Raw genomic sequence first — 19,336 nt, 5'->3', positions numbered from 1 at the left:
ACTCTAGATGTAGACACTGTCAATACTCTCCTCAATGCTTCTTTTTTCCTGCTTGTTCTTCTCTAATGTTTTACTTCAGTAACTTGTGCATCCTATAAAGGCTTAATTGATCAGTACATGAAAAAAGCAGTTAATGAGTTTCATTGGGTAGCATATACTACTCTTTTAATTAAAGCTTTTGAGGAATGTGCTCTGTATAAATGAGATGAATGCAAACATAGTTTCCTAAAGGTTGTTTATTTGAACTCTCTTTGCAGTGGTTTGGTGACCTTGTGACTCCAGTTTGGTGGGAGGATGTGTGGTTGAAAGAAGGTTTTGCTCACTATTTTGAATTTATTGGGACAGACTACCTCTACCCAGGATGGAACATGGTGAGTCAGTTTAATTTTGTTAACTTGAGATTCCACAGAAAAGTTGGTCTGCTGTTATACTCCTGCTTTTGTTAGACACAGGGACAGCTGAAAAATACTAAATGATGCATGCAAGTATCAGATGTTCAATGAAGCAAATTCACTAGGTGTGAAATAATTTGACAGCATTCCAAAAGTGTAATCTACGATTTATCACAAAAGAAATAAGGTCATGTCTGTCATAACCCAACATTAAAATAACTACTGTCTCTCTGCCTAGAAACATTTTAGATTAAAGGAGTTATGATTTAACACAGACCATTTTTGAAAATATTCAGAATATTGTATTTTATCGGCAAACCCAACATAAATTAGAAAGAAATATTTGGCTAAAGTGTACTGTAAATCTGAGCATACTTTTTCTCACAATAGTCTGTTCTTCTCTTTCTAAGTTTAGTGTCCCTGCTGGTATTTTGCCATTTAGCAGTACATACTACATTAACATGGGATAAATGAATTGAGAATCCAGACTTCAGTATAATTTCTAGCAGTACACAGTTGGACATGCTTTGTGAACTGCTGTGCAAATACTGGAGCTCTCTGAGGGTGATCTGGGAAGACCATGCTGGGACATTCTTTTGGAGTCTTTCTGTTATATCATACCATATCTAGTCAGGTCCCAGTTTATATCAGCCACTGTAGTCTAGAAATGTTACGCTTATAAGAAAAATGAGCGATAATGAGCAAGACCTCAGGACAAGAAAATTGTTTTGAGACCATGTTGAAGGTTGCTATGTAGACTTTATCATCCTTAGAAGAATTTTTTCTATTTGCTATTGTTTTGTGTTTACACAGATTTAATTTGTGGCAAAATATGTATTATAAATACAGATTGCCTGATAGAGATTTGTTGTAGCTTGAATATTTGGTTTAAACACTTGCACACTAACTTCTGAAATGTTATTTCTCATTTCTTGAGGATTTATTGAGTATTCTTATGCCACAAATTTTTGTGTGCCATGAAATGAAGGCGCTATAATTATGAGCAAAAACTAATTTTTTAAAATAGTTGTATACATGTATTTTAGATATGCTTCTTGTGATGTTTGAATTCTTTGTAGTATTTTAATTTTTTCTTTCAGGTGTCAATTTTGGTTTGTAATTGCATTATGAAAAGGAAAATATATCTTAATCTGAACTGACATCTGTCTTGCATAGGTAGGCTTGTTGGGTTTACCTGGCTTTAGCTGTATTAAAACTCGTTCCCTTCATCTTTATGAAAAACACATCCTGAATTACAATGTAATAATTCTAATTATGAATGCAATGAAATCTGGCAGGCCTTTATGATTTTAGCACAGTGAAATGTCATAGATGCCAACGTCTATACACTGAATTTTATATTCAAATCATCAGTCATTTGTTCTTCACATAATCAGTTTAACAAATCCAGAATAACTTTGCTTTAGAAGTCATTTGGAATATAGAACATTTACTTGAGATTTCTGTGGAATGAATATAATGTTAACTGTTATGCAAATGACATGCCCATCACATGTAATTCTGGCATCTTAACAGAACACGGGCAAAACAAATGGTTTGAACAAGGTGTGACAGTTAAAGTCGGAAATCAGACACGTGTGCTGCATAAATTAGAATTAACTACAGTAATATTGCTGTGTCTGAAAAAATTATTACTCTGTCAAGTTTTTCCTTAAATTAAAAAGAAGGTAGACGTAAACCTTTCATAGGGCTTTGGATATCTTTGGCCTTTGACATAATAATAACTATATTGATGTATTTAAATAATTAGAAAATTGGTGGCACTTGATGAGTTAAACATTTAAGCATGCTGCCTTCTTTTGCAGTCTAGAGCAGGAATCAACATTGTGATTTTTCGGCCTTGTTACACAGATTGTAGAAAGAGGAAGCAAAAGTGGCAGTTACTGAATTTTGACTTGCTGGATATTTTTATTATCGGTATAAAGTGCAATTGCTGTTTAGATCATACTGATATTTGTAAACTTCAAAAATTAAAAAGGAAGCATTTATTTAAAAAAAAAAAAGCTGTTCCAAACAACTTAGTTTTTTGTTTGTTTGTTTGTTTTCTTTTGTTTTTTCAAAAGTGAAGGATACAGTACAAGCTTTATGAAGCAGTTGCAAAAGCAGGACCTACAAACCTTATTTTCTGTAATGATAGTTAAATGGAGAAATATTCCAGCATTCTGGGTGATATGTTGCGAGCAATAATTTGTATCTGTGACATAAAAGTTGTTGTGGTATATGATACCACAACTCTTTGCATTGGGAAAACCAAGAGGAATATGCCAGCATTCTCTTTATCTCTCAAGAATGGGGAAAGTTAGACAGTTCTTTCTCCTGCAGTTTTGAAATGTTACCCTTGAAACTTTCCTCAAGATGCCCATGGACTAAAATGTAAAATTCAGCTTATTTTCAGCTTATTAAAGATTTTTTTTGTCATATTTGCTTTTGAATATGTGTAGAAATGGAAGACTGTTAGTGAATTCTAGAAAAAAGGACTTTTGTCTGGAAATACAACTTGGGCAATCTGAATCAAATGGATTTATCTAGTTTCCTACCTAACTTGTTGTGTGCTTATAGGCTACAGACACATAAGCTTTGACCACTAAAGCTCCATAAGCCCCTAAAGTTTTGTTACTGGCTGTCTGAAGACAGTGCTGAGCATTTTTCAGTGTTTGTGTTATTTGGCATTGATGGACTTAGTGTGGCTGAACCTGAGGCTCTTAAGGAGAGCTCTCCATTAAGTGTGTTCAACCCATTGTAACTTCAATGAACAGCAGAGAGTTCTGCACAAAGCAGAGAGCCATGGGTTTTATCTGAAGCTGGTTTTCTGGCTTTTTCTTCTTCTATAGGATCTTCAGCTCGCTTAAATATTTCTCCCACTTCTAAGGTTCTTGATTTTATCAGTTTTTCTTCAATTGTTTTATAAGCTTTTCTTTTACCACAGGAAAGATGGATGAATAACAATATATACTGAACTAACATGGAGTGGTAACACTTTGTTGAGCCTTCCAGCAGGTTCAGAATTTCTTGTCTTGTCCAGAAGGTGTTTACAGACTTACAGAATCATGGAATAGTTTGGGTTGGGAGGAACCTTAAAGATCACCTAGTTCCAACCCCACCGCCATGGGCAGGGACACCTTCCACTAGACCAGGTTGCCCAAAGCTCCATCCAGCTTGGCCTTGAACACTTCCAGGGATGGAGCATCAACAACTTCTCTGGGCAACCTGTTCCCGTACCTCACCACCTTCATAGTGGTGTTGTGTAGTTTTAGGATCAGAGAAAACTAAAAATTACAGCAGAATACTTCATGCCGCTGATTTCTCTTCATAGTCCTGTCTTTTCTCATCTACGCTGCTCAGCTTCCTACTTTCAGAGGCCTGTTTGCAACTACATATTCCATCTTCCTTTCTACTTGTTTCTCTCATTATTGTGAAGTCCTTTGTATGTGGTTTTGTATAAGAAGGAATTCAACTGAGGCATACAGATCCAGGAATTTATTGGCTGATCTTTTGCCTCCTTATTTTCTGGTAGAAGGAACCATCATGTTTGTCCTTGAATGTCTCTGGTATTGGGGTAGTTTTTGAGGACTATGACAGCAGGAATTACTGGCATGTAATTTTCCCTTTCATCCATCAAATGAACGTCAAATACTTTAGCGGTCAAAACCTGGCTTGATGCTGAGAAAGCATTTCACAGAGCCCAGCTGTCTTATTTTTTCTTTATTCTATAAAAGTTAGCTTTGCTGACAACTTTATTGGCTGAGTCAAGGTGTAGTACATCAGTGATAGCTTTGAATTCTCTGCCTTCTCTATCCATTGAAGCTCTGGGATAAAATCTCCCACTCTCTTGTGTGCTTACTACTTCTATAATTAAGAATGGTCATATTGCCCAGAAATTTTCTTAGTATTAAGTAGCTGTGATTAAAGTATTTGGAGTAAAACTTTGTATCTACATGGAAGGGCGTCTTTCATCTTTCTTTCACAGTATTAGGTTCTACAGTCTAGGCAATCCTGCCATTACTACAGGTAGTTTAAAACAATAATGAGCTTACATATCAACATTTCTGTTTTTAAAATATGTGTTGCCAAAAATTACCTGTGCCTAAACAAGTTAAAAGAAAGCAATTTAACTGAACTTCATTACATTAAGTACTTTGAACATAGTGCAACATGCTGCCCAAATTCTTGATAAATGATGGTAATTGCCTATCTTTCTCACCGACTCAGCTGAAATAATAAAAGTGAATAAGGCCATTAGACACATGTATATCTTCGATGTGCTTTGACTCGGATTGCCTTCTAAAGCATTTGTCTCCATCTGTAAAGGTTTTTGAGGCATTGTTTGACTCATAGAAAAGCCTGAAAATCGTTATAAGTTTTGAAGTAGACCTAAGACATGGGCCTTTTTGATTTATTTCATTATTATTTTGGCATTTCAGACCTGAGCTTTAGCTTGCTTGATCCTTCTAACCCAACATAAATATCACACTGGCTTCGCATTGAGAGAGATCCAGCCTCTCGTTTTTTAAAACTACTTTCATCTCTTCTTTTTTGGTTAAAGGCTCCCCATGCTGATATAAAGTAAGCCTTTAATTAATACCACATGGAGCGTTTTTTCCCCCAGTAACTGCTTAGTGAAGTCAGTCCTTGTATGATTTTCTGTTATAACTCAACTGTGGGGGAAGCTTTCAATGTAAAATTAGCTAGATTCTCATGTATAATTGACTTTGGCTGGAAAAAAGAGATATGTAAAGGTAAGCTGCAAGATCTTCTGGTTGCTAATTACTAGTCCTTTTTAAGTATACAAGTTTAGAAATCCTTGTACTAAATTTAGCTTAAAACTAAGAAAATAAATTTACAACTCCACATGCTCTTCCTTAACACAGTTTCTTTTTTTTTTTTTTTTTTTTTTTTTAATGCTCTGGCAAGGTGCTGGATTAATATATGCAATTCTAAATTTAAGTACTTAACTCTTAATATTTAGAGATCATACATAAATGAATACCAACATTTAGATTAAGCATTTGTTCAAGAGATTGAGTACAGGTTTGGAGAATGTCAGTATCTCTTCTTTCTTCATGTCATTATCTGCTTGTCTTGAGAGAACAGTTAAAATGACATTATGAGGAGAGCTTTTGGGTCACATGAGTTCAAATCTGAGTACAGGGTTTAGACGGAGCTTTGGTTTCAAAAAGAAACTTCAGTCAAATGGCTGAATTTCAGATAATTTCAAATTAGTAACCACTTTGTCTGCAGTAAAAATGAGAAGGAAACTTCATGGCAACTTTTGCCTCAAGGCAAGGGCTCACATGCACTTCATCTAGAAGTACGGCCGATATGGGAAGTTCAATGGCAAAACTGTAGCTGTATATTTAAGGGCACCCTTACTGAAAGTCTCCACTTTTTAAATTTTCAGCAGTCCTGAATGTGCTACCACTGTTTTAAAATTGTGAGCAGTTACTTGGAGCACAAGCTGATGATTAAGTTTTGGTGCACCTGCAAAATGTCTTTGGCTCCCTCAGGACCTAGCTCACTGAATGTCATCGTTTGGAGGTTGATACAGAGTCTAGGGATGCAAAATCCATCTAGTAAATGTTAGAGCGCCTTAAAAATATTCTGATTGATGATGATCTCTGGCAATTATTGCTGGAAGTTGACCAACCACATCTCAAAGCCACTTTTCATTTAAGCATTATTTCCTGTTTCTTGAATTGAGGTGAATTTCCTCAACAGATTCCCCTTGTGGAATTTGTGTTAGAGGATGAACTTCATACTTTTTTGCCTAATGTTTTAAAATGCTCTGGAGACAAAGGTATGAATGGACAGTTGATCTGTGTTCATCCATTTGCTAATGACTATTTCCGTGAAGGCAAATACATGCAAGGTAACAAAACATGATCTTGGAGAATGAAACTGGGTTATTTTTTTTTTAAAACCATGGTGGCCAGTATGTGTTGTTTCCTTTTATAATGATCCCTTTTTTGCACTGCATCCTCGCATTCTGTAGGCCTACATTTGGTGTAATGGATCTGGTGTACAACCAAATCAAAGTTATACCTGAAAAACAGAGCACTGAGAGGAAAGAGCAGTTGAAGTAGCGGGTGAAATAGCACAAAGACTCCAAATCAACTACCCATCTCCTTGGCAACTTAAGCAGGTGGTCATGAATATCTGGTTTGGCACTTCGTTGAAAAGAAAATACATACCCAGTTGTCCTTACTTACATTCAAAGCTATCGGTCTTCCTTAACTACAAACTCCCAGAGCACTAATGTTGCTTTATAACAGGTAAAATTGTTAGCCAGTGTGAAAATTTCTGGAGCAGAAGAACAGAAATTTTGCAAGAACTTCGACTGAAAATGCAGAAAATAAGGTTTTGAAGGTAGACACAGAACTGTAACATATTCACAGCTGATAAATGTAGAATGTGTTGCAGGCCTTCTTCAACAAACTATGCACATAACTGAAGGACACATGCAGAGATATAAATTAAAAAAAAGCAATCTGTAAGCTGCTCAAGCTATTTACAAAAAAAAATTACTGTTGGGAAGAGAGAAAGAGAAAGAGATGTTGCCTTTCATTTGCAAGTACTCAGGAGACTTCCTGTGCTATGACAACTTACTATTTACAAGCACGTAGACAGAAAGAACTTGCTTTTGGGCCCCTAGTGGATCTTTTCTGGCCTTAAAGTATTTTATTGAACCTTAAGTTTTCCTCATACATGATGTTCCTGTGTAGTTTGTTAAGCTTCACCCTCAAATATATTGTATTAGAACTGAAGTTCTGGTAGTGTATATGTTGGTGGGTTTTGATTGCTTTCAAAATATACCTCTATTTCTTTTTCCTTAGGGTGTACTTTTCCTATACACCCAAGTATTGTGTCTTGCATATCCTTGTTTTCTCAGGCATGAGGGATCACTCACCTCCTTTGTATTCCTGACAGCTAGTAAAGCACTGTATTTTGAAGAAGATATTTCCAGCAGATTTGTCAGGGAAATCATTTGCAGATTTGCACACTAATATTCAGCTTTATTCACAAAGATTTCTCAGTCCATAAACTGTTCAAATGACTGTCCCAGAACAAAGGCGGTGCCTTTAATATTGAGGCCTTTGATCTCTTCTGCGTACTAATTATCAGTTTTGGCTTTCACTATGCTATTCCTTTTGTTCTGCTGTTGGATGTTTTGCAGTTTTTTCATTTTAATTATTTTCCCTGGTATTTCATATTAATTTTTAGAAATTATTTTTATGTGACTAACATTAAGTATTACATTATTGTCATGCTAACTTGTACTCTAACATTATGCCTTAAATTAATGCCTTAACCAGCAGCAACCCCTCTCCATTACACCATTGTTATCCTGTTATGCACAATAAATTTTTAATGGCTCTTGAAGGTATAATCTTTCTGCCAAAACATGTTATTTCACAATGGTGTTCTTTCCATTTAGAGGGAGACTAGTTGAATGGTGGGTGTCCTGTTGGAGATTAATACACAGAGTGACCATTGCCTTTCCATAAACCTTTTTCCCTAGAACAAGGTGAAAATAAACCAAAACCTGAAAGCTTTCTTATGGCTAGACAGTCTCTTACTCTTGATTCTTTTTCTATGGAGTGATTTACACTGCAGATCCATATTTAAAAATCTCCAGATTATTTCCATGATGTGGAAGAATTGCTATAGGTGGAAGAATTGCTATAGGCACAAATTTAAGTGGAAGCACCTCTGTCCTTATTTCAGACTAGGCTTCTGCTGCTGTCATACCAACTCCTGCTCAGAGCCCTGGCCCTGTGTTAGCACTGCACGGCATTGAGCTTCTATGCAGCTACACTTTCTAAAGCCTCAAGACTCAACTCAAGCCCTCTTTTCCTTACAGGCGGATCACAGTCTTTGGCTTTTCTCTTGTAGTTGAACTCCCCTGGAGGAGTGTCACCTCAAACAACATTTTGTCATTGTTTCATGTCTAGATGCAAACCTGTCTCCTACTGTGTTGACAGCTCACTGGCCTCATTAAACACGTTCCAAGATTGATTTTCTTTACAATTTCTGTGCTAGGTATTTCTTTAGTCCTGTAGGTATCATGTTAAAACGGATCAATTCCACTGTACTGCATGGGGTAAAACAACTAAGGTGTGGAAAGGCCATCTTCTGTCAGTATAAGCAGTTTGGTCACGTGTGTTGGCTTTTTACCCTTAACGTGCTGATATGACTGTAATAGCTGAGGTAGTGTTTCTTCAACATAATTAAGGCAGTTAAAATTTCTTTCTGCATGTCTGTTTTCTGTTGTATCTTCAAACTGCAGGGCCCCTGTCAACCAGCAAACTCCTCTCTCTCGCTCTCTGTGTCTCCCTGGAGTTATATTTCAGTCTCCTTTGAAATCTGCTCTCAGATGCTTTGTATTAAAAGGACAAAGTGGGAACGTTGTCGAAGTCCTATTAGTTCAATAAATTTATCTTTGTAGGTTAAAGGCCTTCTTAGTTCTCACTAAAATGCAAGTTTACATGTTAGGAAGCATGCCAGCTATTCCGGTAGTATCCCAGTGTGACCATTTGCCATCAATTTCAATGAGGACTATGGTGACTTGAATAAGTGATCACAAATCTAAAATGTTCCTTTTCAGCCCGTCAGGAGATGATCAAAGAAACAAACAGAAAACCAAAATGTAGCCTGTCCTTTTTATATCTTTTGTATTCTTATAGCTTCACTTTATGTTTCCTGCATACTGATCGTCTTGATTCCAGGTTCTGTATTTAAAGTATTAATTTGTGATTAACAAAGGTCATTTTAATGAGTTAATACCAAACAGTAACAATTGACTCCCACAACTGTTTGTCCATTGTGATATCCAGACTTTAATTTGGAGACAGGTCCATACCTCTGTGTGTTCATACCTGCATGTATTACATATCGTATTTCTGATGAAATTAGGTCTCTGTTACTAACAGAGAGTGTGAGGTGTAACCAAAGCATCTACAATCCTTTACACCTCAACAGTTTTCCGCTGAGTAGGACTGTCATAATAATTGTTTCCCTACACCTTTTCTTTGTCATTAAAAAGGGTAGTTACTAGCTGCGTATGCCTGAGAAAATTTGGAAATTAACAATAATATGAACAAGACATTACTTTTCCTTTCACAAACCTTACCTCATGCAGCCAGCTGAGGACACTAAGAGTGTGTTGGGTAATTGGCTTTCCTGCATCCCGTGTTTTTAATTGCCTGAATATACAATCAGCTCAAGGTACATTTCTTGTGCTCTAATGAATTTTAACATAAAGGTTTATTTCCAGATGGATCAGCACTGGAAGAGCTTTTCAGCTGTCTTATAAATATAATTTAAATTAACACATTGGTACCAAAATCTTGCCACCCAAGAAATTAAACATAGAATTTATTATGTAATTGTGTGGTTCTTTATCTATGGACATCAAGGTGGCTTTTGAAAAAAAATGCAGCATTGCCTACAATTTCTTTATGTTATGGTACTAGGCTGACATTAACTCAGGAACAGTTGTAATTTAGATAAAGTTTGAGATATGTCATTTCGGGGTGAACAAAGCTTATTTAAACCTTCCATATTTTTTAATTCTCTCTTTGCATTTATTTGGGACTTGAAAAAACAAGTAAATGAAGCTCTTCTTTCCTGATGCAGTCTTTTGGATTAGGCACATCTGTGTGAATGACTATTAGGAGTTTTTAAGGCATGGCATTTCCCAACTGAAAAAGCCCCATCTACTTGCACTGTAAAAGTGAGTGCAGCACAGTTCATAGAGTATAGATGAGCAATTAATGTTGCTGCTGGAGTAAATATGCAGCAGTTTTGACATACCTCTACAATTCATATTTGCAGAAGCTATAGAAACAAATTAGTATGTTGGACATTGTTGGGGTTTGCACCTGCCTCTGATGTAGCTGTGACTTTGACTATGCCATTTAACTTCTATATGCAGCTGTTGTCCCACTTGTAAAGAGAGATAATGATGGTTTCCTTCAGATGGAAGTTACAAAGTTTGTAGAGCGTGGAAGTTCTTGAGGAGAAAGCATTTCTATACCAGAATTATGAAAGACAATGCAGGCACCTGCTGTGGCACTGCTGTGGGATTTGTCCTGTCCTGTCCTGTCCCATGTCAACCCACCATGTGAACTTTGCACTAAGAGCCAAGTGACTTAAACATCCCTAAATAAAGCAGTAACAACTGTGTTTACCCATTTCTGTCAAAAGTTTTTGTACCTGCGTATTCAATGAGCTCCTCAACTTGTAATGTTTATATATTTTTATGACTGAACACGAGGCCATTTCACCTCTTTACCCACCCCTCGTAACTCTGAATGAATAGTCATAATCGAATTACAGTCTGCACCTACAGATACATTTTGATTAATTTAATAGTCTTTACATTAATTTCAGTCAAGTTTCACTGCAGCAAAAGATCTTGACTCAGAGTCTATTCCATGTACCTGTTGGTAGGTTCAGACTGTAGGAGGTCATGGTGGCTTACATTTGAACCAGAAGGTCTGATTTTAGTCAACTGTCATATTAGTCATCTGCCTCTGATAACTGTGCATAATTTCTGTGTTGTTGTAAATGTTGTCTGCAATACTACTGCATATGCTGTATTTCAGGAAAAACAGAGATTTCTGACAGACGTCCTACATGAAGTGATGTTGCTGGATGGTCTGGCCAGTTCACATCCAGTATCCCAGGAGGTGCAGCAAGCTACAGACATTGACAGGGTGTTTGACTGGATTGCCTATAAAAAGGTGAGACTAATTAAACCTATCTATCTCTGTATATAGATGTGTCAGTAGCTACTAGAAGATCATATTCTGTCTGTAAAACAAATACCATTGTAAAAATATGTACACTAAACTGGGAAACTTAAATTTGTGTGGAATATATTTGGAATATCCTACAGTGATTTTAGCCGGTTACATTCAACACATCCAGTGTTATTAAATGTTATAAATAAACTTGGGAGGCTGTCAGAATTCAGCAAGAAGATTTGGGTTTTTTACTACTGTTTATTTTGTGACAATGTCTGTGCTGTGTTAGATGCTTTAAAAAGCACAACAATGTGTAGTCTTTGTCCTGTTGAATCTCTTTAGGAAGCTTGTCAAGTACTAAAGTCAAATATAAAATTTTTTCTTTTTTTTTTTTTTTTTTTTTTTGTTTTTGTTTTTGTTTTTGTTTTTTTTTTTTTTCCTATCCATTAGAATTTTTCTGTCAGCTAGTGAAAATTCTGAAGTTATTGCTGAGTGAGAGTGGTGGAACTGACTTTTGGGGTTGTGAGGGAATATGTATTAAATTCTTGCAATTTCAAGTTGTATTTCAATGAATAGAGAGCCTTTTTGGCCAGCTTTGGGACTGAAGAGCTTCTGTGTGGGACTAAGAGGGCTGCACACTTCCACCTTCTCCATCAGATGACTGGGCTTTTCCACCCAAAAGCTGGTGGTTACCATCAAACCGCACAATTTTTCTCTGCTACGTGGTGTAATACTGTACCTTACTATCCTGAGCAAACACACTTGATGTGTGACACAGAGGCTGCTGCCTGAAGCCTTCAGCTGTGGAGGCTGTACTGGAGCTCTCTGTTAATGATTCAGTTACAACAGTCTTCTGACCATCACCTTTGCATCTGATAATATTTTATTCTGCGTCATTAGCTGCCTAACTTCAGATGGTAACAAGACAGCAGTAACAGAGCACTGACTTGCCTATTGAGCCTCCAGATTGTCCTTTGCTAATTCTGGGCTAAAAAAAGAGGTGTGTCCTCTCTTATAGTCATCAGTTATTCCCAGTCAGCAATAACTTCAATGTGAGCCTCTTCCATGAAAAAATCCTATGCCTTTAAGGATGGGCAAATGAGAGCGTGTGTGTCCATGTAAAAGGTATAGAATGTAATATGCAAACACAGAATACTGAGGAAAATATTTTAAAATGCCAGAGTTGCTCAAGAGCCCAAGTAACATTTTCAAAAATCCCATAGCTCACATTGAAAACATTACTCTTGGTCAATTAAGCTATAATAGCCAGCAGCTTTTAGCATACTGAAGTATTCTCATTGTTTAAATGTTTCAATCATATGTTTGCTGGTGATAGCTGAACCACAGTAGGTTCAGAGGCTTATCTCACTTCAGTATCTTAATATTTCAAGCTAATTATTTTTTCTAATTAATATGATAATAGTAATATCACACAGTAAACTGTAATACTTGACACTTATCTTTTCATCTTATAAACTCTTTGCAAACATTAAGTAATTTTAATTTACACTGAAATGACAAATAGGATAGTAGGACACATCTGTGTACTATTAGCTATTTTATGCAGGCTAATAGGATCACTCTGTGCAGATTAGAGCGCAATCTCTGTCATGTATCTGACTATTTAAAGGTTCTTTTTTCATTGTAACAGTGCCCATACCAAGTGGATACCACAGTGTTTCCACTCAGGTTATCTAATGGCCAGCCCTCCTGAACCCTAGGTGATACTGAATGTGTTCATAGTAGGGCCTGATCCTGTAAATTTTGAACCCTGTTACCAGATCTAGCAAACCACCTTGAGGACTGTCAATGGAAGATGACCATAAGATCTTTGTTTTCTTGTCTGATAATTTGCTATTCCCTCCAGCTGATCATCCTTTTTGTTTTAGATACAAACAGTATCTAATAGGAAGAAACTGTCCTGAGTTTGTAGCTGCTCTTTTTAACTGTTTCTGTACCTTCCTCCAAACACCTGACACTGTTTCCTTCTGAGGATAAATTAGAGAAAATTTAACGTGTTGTAAATCTTATACTGTTTCATACCTATGTAACCTTGTATGCCTGCATGCATAGCTTGACTTCAAATCAACTAGGGAAACAAGCTTATTTCTTAGGTAGCTAGAACATTTGCCTATCCTTCCAACTCCCCAGTGCCTGCCAATATAAATACTGTGATGAATGGTATGTCAATAAAATCCAAACTATAAAATTATACTGCAGGCTTTTACCTGGTCAGGCCTGTGCTCAGATATTTTCAGGTGCCTCAAAGTCTTCCTTATGCAGTGAGTGCTGCTGGAGGGATGTTGTTGCTGGTGTTTCTGGGATCGCTTTTTGGTTGTTTGCTGCCTTATTTTTAAAATGCTGTCAAGTGTTAAGTTTTTGGAATTTTTTTCTGTTGACTCTAGCAATCATTGGATCAGGGACATCAGTGAAGACTTTTCTTCTGTCTTAAATAAAATGTTCATTTTCAAACAGTCTAGCACTATGTGCAGTATATTTCCCTACATTTTGGTGAGGTGGTGGTTTTTTTTCAACGTCTTTTATATATATATATATATATATGTATATGTATATTTTTATGTTCACGTTGTGGTCCCTGGGACCTTGGATTCCTTGGATTGTGATCCCTTTTTTCTCTTCACAATTTTCTGCACGATATTGAAATGATGAAACTTTCTCCCATCTAATTTTTGTTCAGTGAAATGACAGTCATAGAATGTCATTGTCATTTCATTGTCTTTACTGTCATCAATATGGCATAAATCAATTAGACACCATTAAAGTGCCCATCTCTGCTAGACACCCAGCTGTCATTTTAAAGATATACCTCTTACTTTTTCTCTTTCTATGCACTTCAGAGATGACCATTGAAACTGTGCTATTTAAATGCCTCGGAGCTGAATATATTTTTCATTTCCACTTTCTTGTCCTCAGTGATTGTGCATGTAAAGAAATCTCATGACATAAACCCCTTAAGAATGGTATTCAGGTAATCCCACAAGAAGAGTGGAACAGGCACTACAGCCCTGCAGCACACAATGTTTTTCCACTTAAGCTCTTAAAGGTAATGTTTTGCCTCTTTTAAAACTCTCATACTAGTGATTTTTCACATAGGAGTGTTTCAGCCTCCACTAGGGCCACAAATATGTAGAGAAAAATGAGAAGTCGTGATAGTTCATTAATAAACAGTACTGGTAGATGATTCAAGGCTCTCAAGTTACATCACAGAGTAGATATGTCTTCTGAGTGCAGCTGGAAGGGAAACAGTGTCCTCGCACAATGATGGGAGAAGTGGTTATATCCCAAGTGCAGCAGGAAATATAGCCTGTTGAACACAGGATCAGATCTGAGAATTGTTAAATCAAAGCAGAAAGCGTGACAGCCTTTCTATACCAGAAATAACTGACAGCAGGAATCATAGCCCTGGAGAGCTGCATCAGCTGAGGAGAAGAGAGTGCAGCAAGAATAACATGAGGAGCAACAATCAGCAAGGAAACACTGGCTCTAATAAAATGGAGAAACAAGGCAGCTGCGTCTCAAAGGGAGCAGCCAGACCCAGAACGGTGTGAGTGAGACAGATCCCAGGCAGAAGTGAAGGAGTCATAGCTCTAGATGAGCAGTCACAGCCAGATAACAGAAGGGATGAAAGGGCACCAAGGACACTGTAGAGAGCCAGATAATATCTGAAGTCATTTTGTCAGCCTGCTGTATGCTTTGAAGTATGCTGGTTGAAGATTCTGGTGGCAATCAGAGCAGGCAAGACCAGTATAATGGAGTGTAGCTATAAAAATACCCCCAGTATAATATGTCTTGGCAAGTGACAAACAATAATCAAGATAAGGAAGATGCTGACTGGAAGAGGGAAGAATATATTTTTTTTTCCTCCATGTAAGCAAAATTAACCTCAGCAATGATATAAATTATTTGCTCTAGTTTTGTAATGGAAACAATTAATTCTTCCCTAAATCTTTGTATGTATGATTTCCTTTTCCTTCTTAACTCTCTGCCACTTGTTTAAAGACACTTTTTCCTGCTTTCTGTGCTGAATTATAGAGGGAAGATAGATCTCTAATAGTAATAAAGGGAGACCATGCTCTCTGCCTCCCCTCAAAGGCAATGTTACGCTTTAGGAAATCTGTTCAACTAAAAATTTGCATAAAGAAAAATGCTCAGCTTCCCTGTATGTTGCAATAACAGATCTAGGAAAGGAGAATTCAAGATATTGAAAGCAGTGGCTTGCTCACCCTTTTGAGCATAATTCTCTTCAAAAATTTACAGCATAACATGTTCTACAAGAATGTGGAAGAACAGAAGGGCTAACTGCAGTCACTGAAAAAGCTCTCTAAAAACTTTGTGCTTTTTACTTCTGATCCTCAGGCACTGGGAAGGATATTGGCACTGTAATAACAAATAAAAGAAACAAACAAAAAACCAAGAACATGTGTTCTTCCCAGTAAAACTAGGATTAGTATCAGAGTGAAAATCCACTCATTTCATGAGTGCAATGAAATTGTGATAACGTGCATCAGTGAAATGACCACAGAAAAGTGAGAGCAGCTCATTAACAGTGAAATAAATACTATATAAATGTTATAAATAATAAAATATAGGAAAACAGGTTTTATTTTTAATTATTCATGTAACTAAATCAGTAGCATAGGATAACATCCAGCTAGTTAAAAGCCTTACAATACGATTCACGTGGCTTTGCAATCCATTCCCTTACTGCAGTGTGAAGGGAGAGCTTCTTGTTCTCCCTGACTGATTTAGCTGTGATGTTGTCTGTGAATGCCATTAAGTCCTGGGTGCGCATTTGTGTGATGGTGGTTTCTGTTCCATGGCTTGCGAGCGCAGCAGGTCAATGCCCAAATTACAGAAGGTGCTTTCAGGAGCCATTTGCTCGTAATCCATTGTAACAGAGGAATTCTCCTGTAATGAAAATAATTTCTTTCTGTTTAGCTAAAAAAGCTGTAGGTCATTACCGCTTCCAATGTGAAAGCCATCGAAACTCAGAGTTGGTGAAACCTTTAGGTTCAGGATCAGAGCAGTCCTAAGAGCACCTGACCTAAAGTATGCAGGCTGTCCCACTCCAGCTGGTGGGTGCTAGTTTGTAACACTAGGCGGGTGCTTCAAGATACGTAAAATACCTCTCTTAAGGCATCTGGGCACCCTCCTGACTCAAACTGTCATTAACCTTTTACACTGTCTTGTGTATGCTAAGATAGTATTTTCTAAAGATGAAACATAGAAACCACTGTGTGTGGTATACGAACAGCTACACACCTATAGTGTTTTAGGAGTGTTCTGTTCTCCACACTGGGGAGAAATGTATATGGGTTTGACTGGCAATAGTAAAAGCAGAGCATTTTAAAGAAGAGCTCATTAGACTTGATAGCTTAATCAGGCCAACACAAGGCAAAGCGATTGGGAAGATGTAGACTGTTGTAGTGCAAGACCCTCTTCTGCCTGTTCCCCATCAAAAGGGAGCAGCAAACAGCAGCCCCCGAAGGTGAGAGGAGGTGATCAAAGCAGAAACAGCAACGGTGGCTCAATACACTGTGCCTTGTCATAATCTCTTATACATCTTTCCCTGGCGGGGAGTAGAAGGAACAGAATAGTATGTCTGTGTCTCAGATTTTTTATGACATAAAATTAAATGTTGATAAAGGTGAGTGTACATGGAGGTACCAGCCTGCACACCAGAGTTCCTAAAATGTACTTGCATTTTCTAATTCTCCAGCTCTCCTTTCTAACAGCAATTTTCAACAAAAGACAAAGCAGAAAGTGCCTTTGTAAGCCTTTACAGTGAGTTTTGTTTTTCCCCTGAAGGAGTCCGAAAAAACAATGATGCCCAAGATAACTTTTGCTGGTACACATCCTAGTTCAGGTCAGTAAAACTATAGCAACAAGTACAAGTGTAAAAGTAACCTGGAACAATTTGTAAGAATTGAAAATAGAAAGTAAACTTGAGGTAATGAAATAGACTAAAAAGAAAAAACTTGACATAAAAATATGGTAAATATTTTCCTCAAAATACGATCCTGCAGGCCTGCAGGACCTCTGTTCAGAAGGGAACTCTCTGGAAGAATCTCTGCTACACTGTTTTTTAAATTTAATTTGTTTTTTATAGGTATGTTTAAGTAATGGATAATTTCCGAATATTAAAAGAGAGCCAGTAGAATGGCATGTTGAACTGTGGTTAGTTGCAAAACAGTCTTAAGCAAATGGATTGAGATTCTTGTATGGCATTTAGTTAACTAAAAATAAAAGGAATATTAATCTTCAATTTTAAACTCTTTGTTTTATTATGGCAGTGCTATATGATATAACTACAGAACACATTGGCTGGATTAGTAGATAGCTATGAGACCATACTGATGCCAAAGATAGTCATCAATGGACAATCATCACAATTTTTTTTAACTTAATTTGGTTTTGACTTCTCCGTGGAACTGGTTGGTAAAATGGTGATATGTTTCTTCTTTCAACTGAAGTAACTGTGACTGTGAAAACATTTCTGTAAGTATTCATCATAAAAGGGAAAACCTTCGTCCTTTACTTCTAATGGAAAACACAGATTTGTGGAGCCAGTTTTATTATTGCAAGAGTTTCTTAATACAGTGGATTTTAAGAAGCACTGGTTTAGTTGCTACTTATTTGAATTCTGCTGATGACCCATCTATGTAGATGATGTTGTCATCCTCTTGTGTTTGTCCATCCTTGAAGATTTCCTCATAGATGGATTTAATGAAAAAGTATAACATGCTTTTGTCCTTGTCACTGGTGTCAGAACATGTAAGAGTGATTTTGGTAGTAAGGCTAAATAAAACTACTGTTGTAAATGAGATCCTAGCAGCATTTTGTCTAGGCGACTGATACATTTTATTATTCAAGGAAAATGATGTGACAATATGCACCTGAAGAACAGGATTAGTTATGGTCATTTACTCCTGAATTTTGTTCATTGTGTCATGTTCCTAAAATTTGCAACAAAATTTATGTCTAAGACAAACATTTCACCAAGGCTCATCTTACCATCTGACCGTTGTGGTATTATCCAGCCCTATAACAGCTGTGTTTGTCAGAATAGAAAATGATTATGATTTCCCAGTGAAAAGCTCTCCATGAATATGATGTTGCTTTTTCAGAGATGTTTTGGCATCAGATAAATGGCCTTACGATCTATAAAAACAACAGAAGATGAGTTTATGCATCTTTGATGATTTAGCACAGTACGTTACAGGTTTATGGGTATGTTTGGTGATTTTTAATATATTGATTCATCTACACTGTAAGTAAAGTTTTAAAAATAGTGTAAGTTTAATTTGTTTATCAAAATATATCCTGGTTTTATTGCTGAGTATCTACAATACAGTAACTTGTGGGTGTGCACTGCTTGATAAGCAAATATCAGTTGGAAATTCTGTATTACTTTAAAAAGTAAAGAAGATAAATTAAATTACTACAGTCAGACCCAAATTCTCCCGAGACATAGTTACATAGTGTATGGAATTTAAGCTGGGTTCTCACATGCTTAAGGTATTTCAGTGTGTGACTAAATGATGGCCTGGACTAAGAATTTCAGGATTAGGCTCATATTGTCACATTTTGTACCAGTTGCTGTATAGTCTGCATATACCTATCTCCTTCCTTCTTCTCATGGCTTTTACATGAGTTTTCCAAAGGGAAAGACTCTAGGAATTCGTTTGAACATTTTACATTTCTGTCACAGAGAGGAAATCATAGGCACATGTGTAGTCATTTAAAGAAATATGTTCTGTTATCGCAATAACATAAGGAAGCATTCATACTCATCAAATTCACTTGTGTTAGGCTTCATTTTTCTTGTATTTTGAGGTGCCATTGGAGAATATAGAAAACAGCCAAACTGGTGTATTACAGTGCTCAATTTCTGAAAATGAAAGAGGGATTTAGTGACTCATGATACAGTCTAATTAATTCCCTGAAAAGACTTTTTCAGCGAGTACTTCTGCAGTTCCCAGAGATGAAATGTTTTAGATAGCGACAGCTGAAGAATTCCAGAGAAGGCTTTACAATTATCTTCGCTTTTAACGCTCGGTAGAAGGACTTTAGCAGAGGTCTCTCAGGAGCTCGCCACAGTACTGTGTTGTAACTGATGGCATGGACAGGACACACTTGTTCCCCGACTATCAGAGT

The 19,336-nt window shown here is 36.8% G+C and overlaps 1 protein-coding gene across 1 annotated transcript in view; it reads left to right on the top strand.

Moving 5' to 3' along the window:
- Window positions 1-19,336, top strand: part of TRHDE (thyrotropin releasing hormone degrading enzyme) — a gene marked incomplete at both ends in the record, with an annotated part of 208,642 nt that overhangs the window by 90,192 nt on the left and 99,114 nt on the right. The window contains 2 exons of the mRNA XM_082052838.1: window positions 258-371; window positions 11,018-11,155. Of these exons, the coding sequence (XP_081908964.1) occupies window positions 258-371; window positions 11,018-11,155 (252 nt within the window). The remainder of the gene's footprint in view (window positions 1-257; window positions 372-11,017; window positions 11,156-19,336) is intronic.

Source organism: Streptopelia decaocto (genome assembly GCF_964273445.1).
Source record: "Streptopelia decaocto genome assembly, chromosome: 1".
NCBI classification, from domain to species: Eukaryota; Metazoa; Chordata; class Aves; order Columbiformes; family Columbidae; genus Streptopelia; species Streptopelia decaocto.
This window is presented reverse-complemented; position numbering and strand designations above follow the sequence as displayed.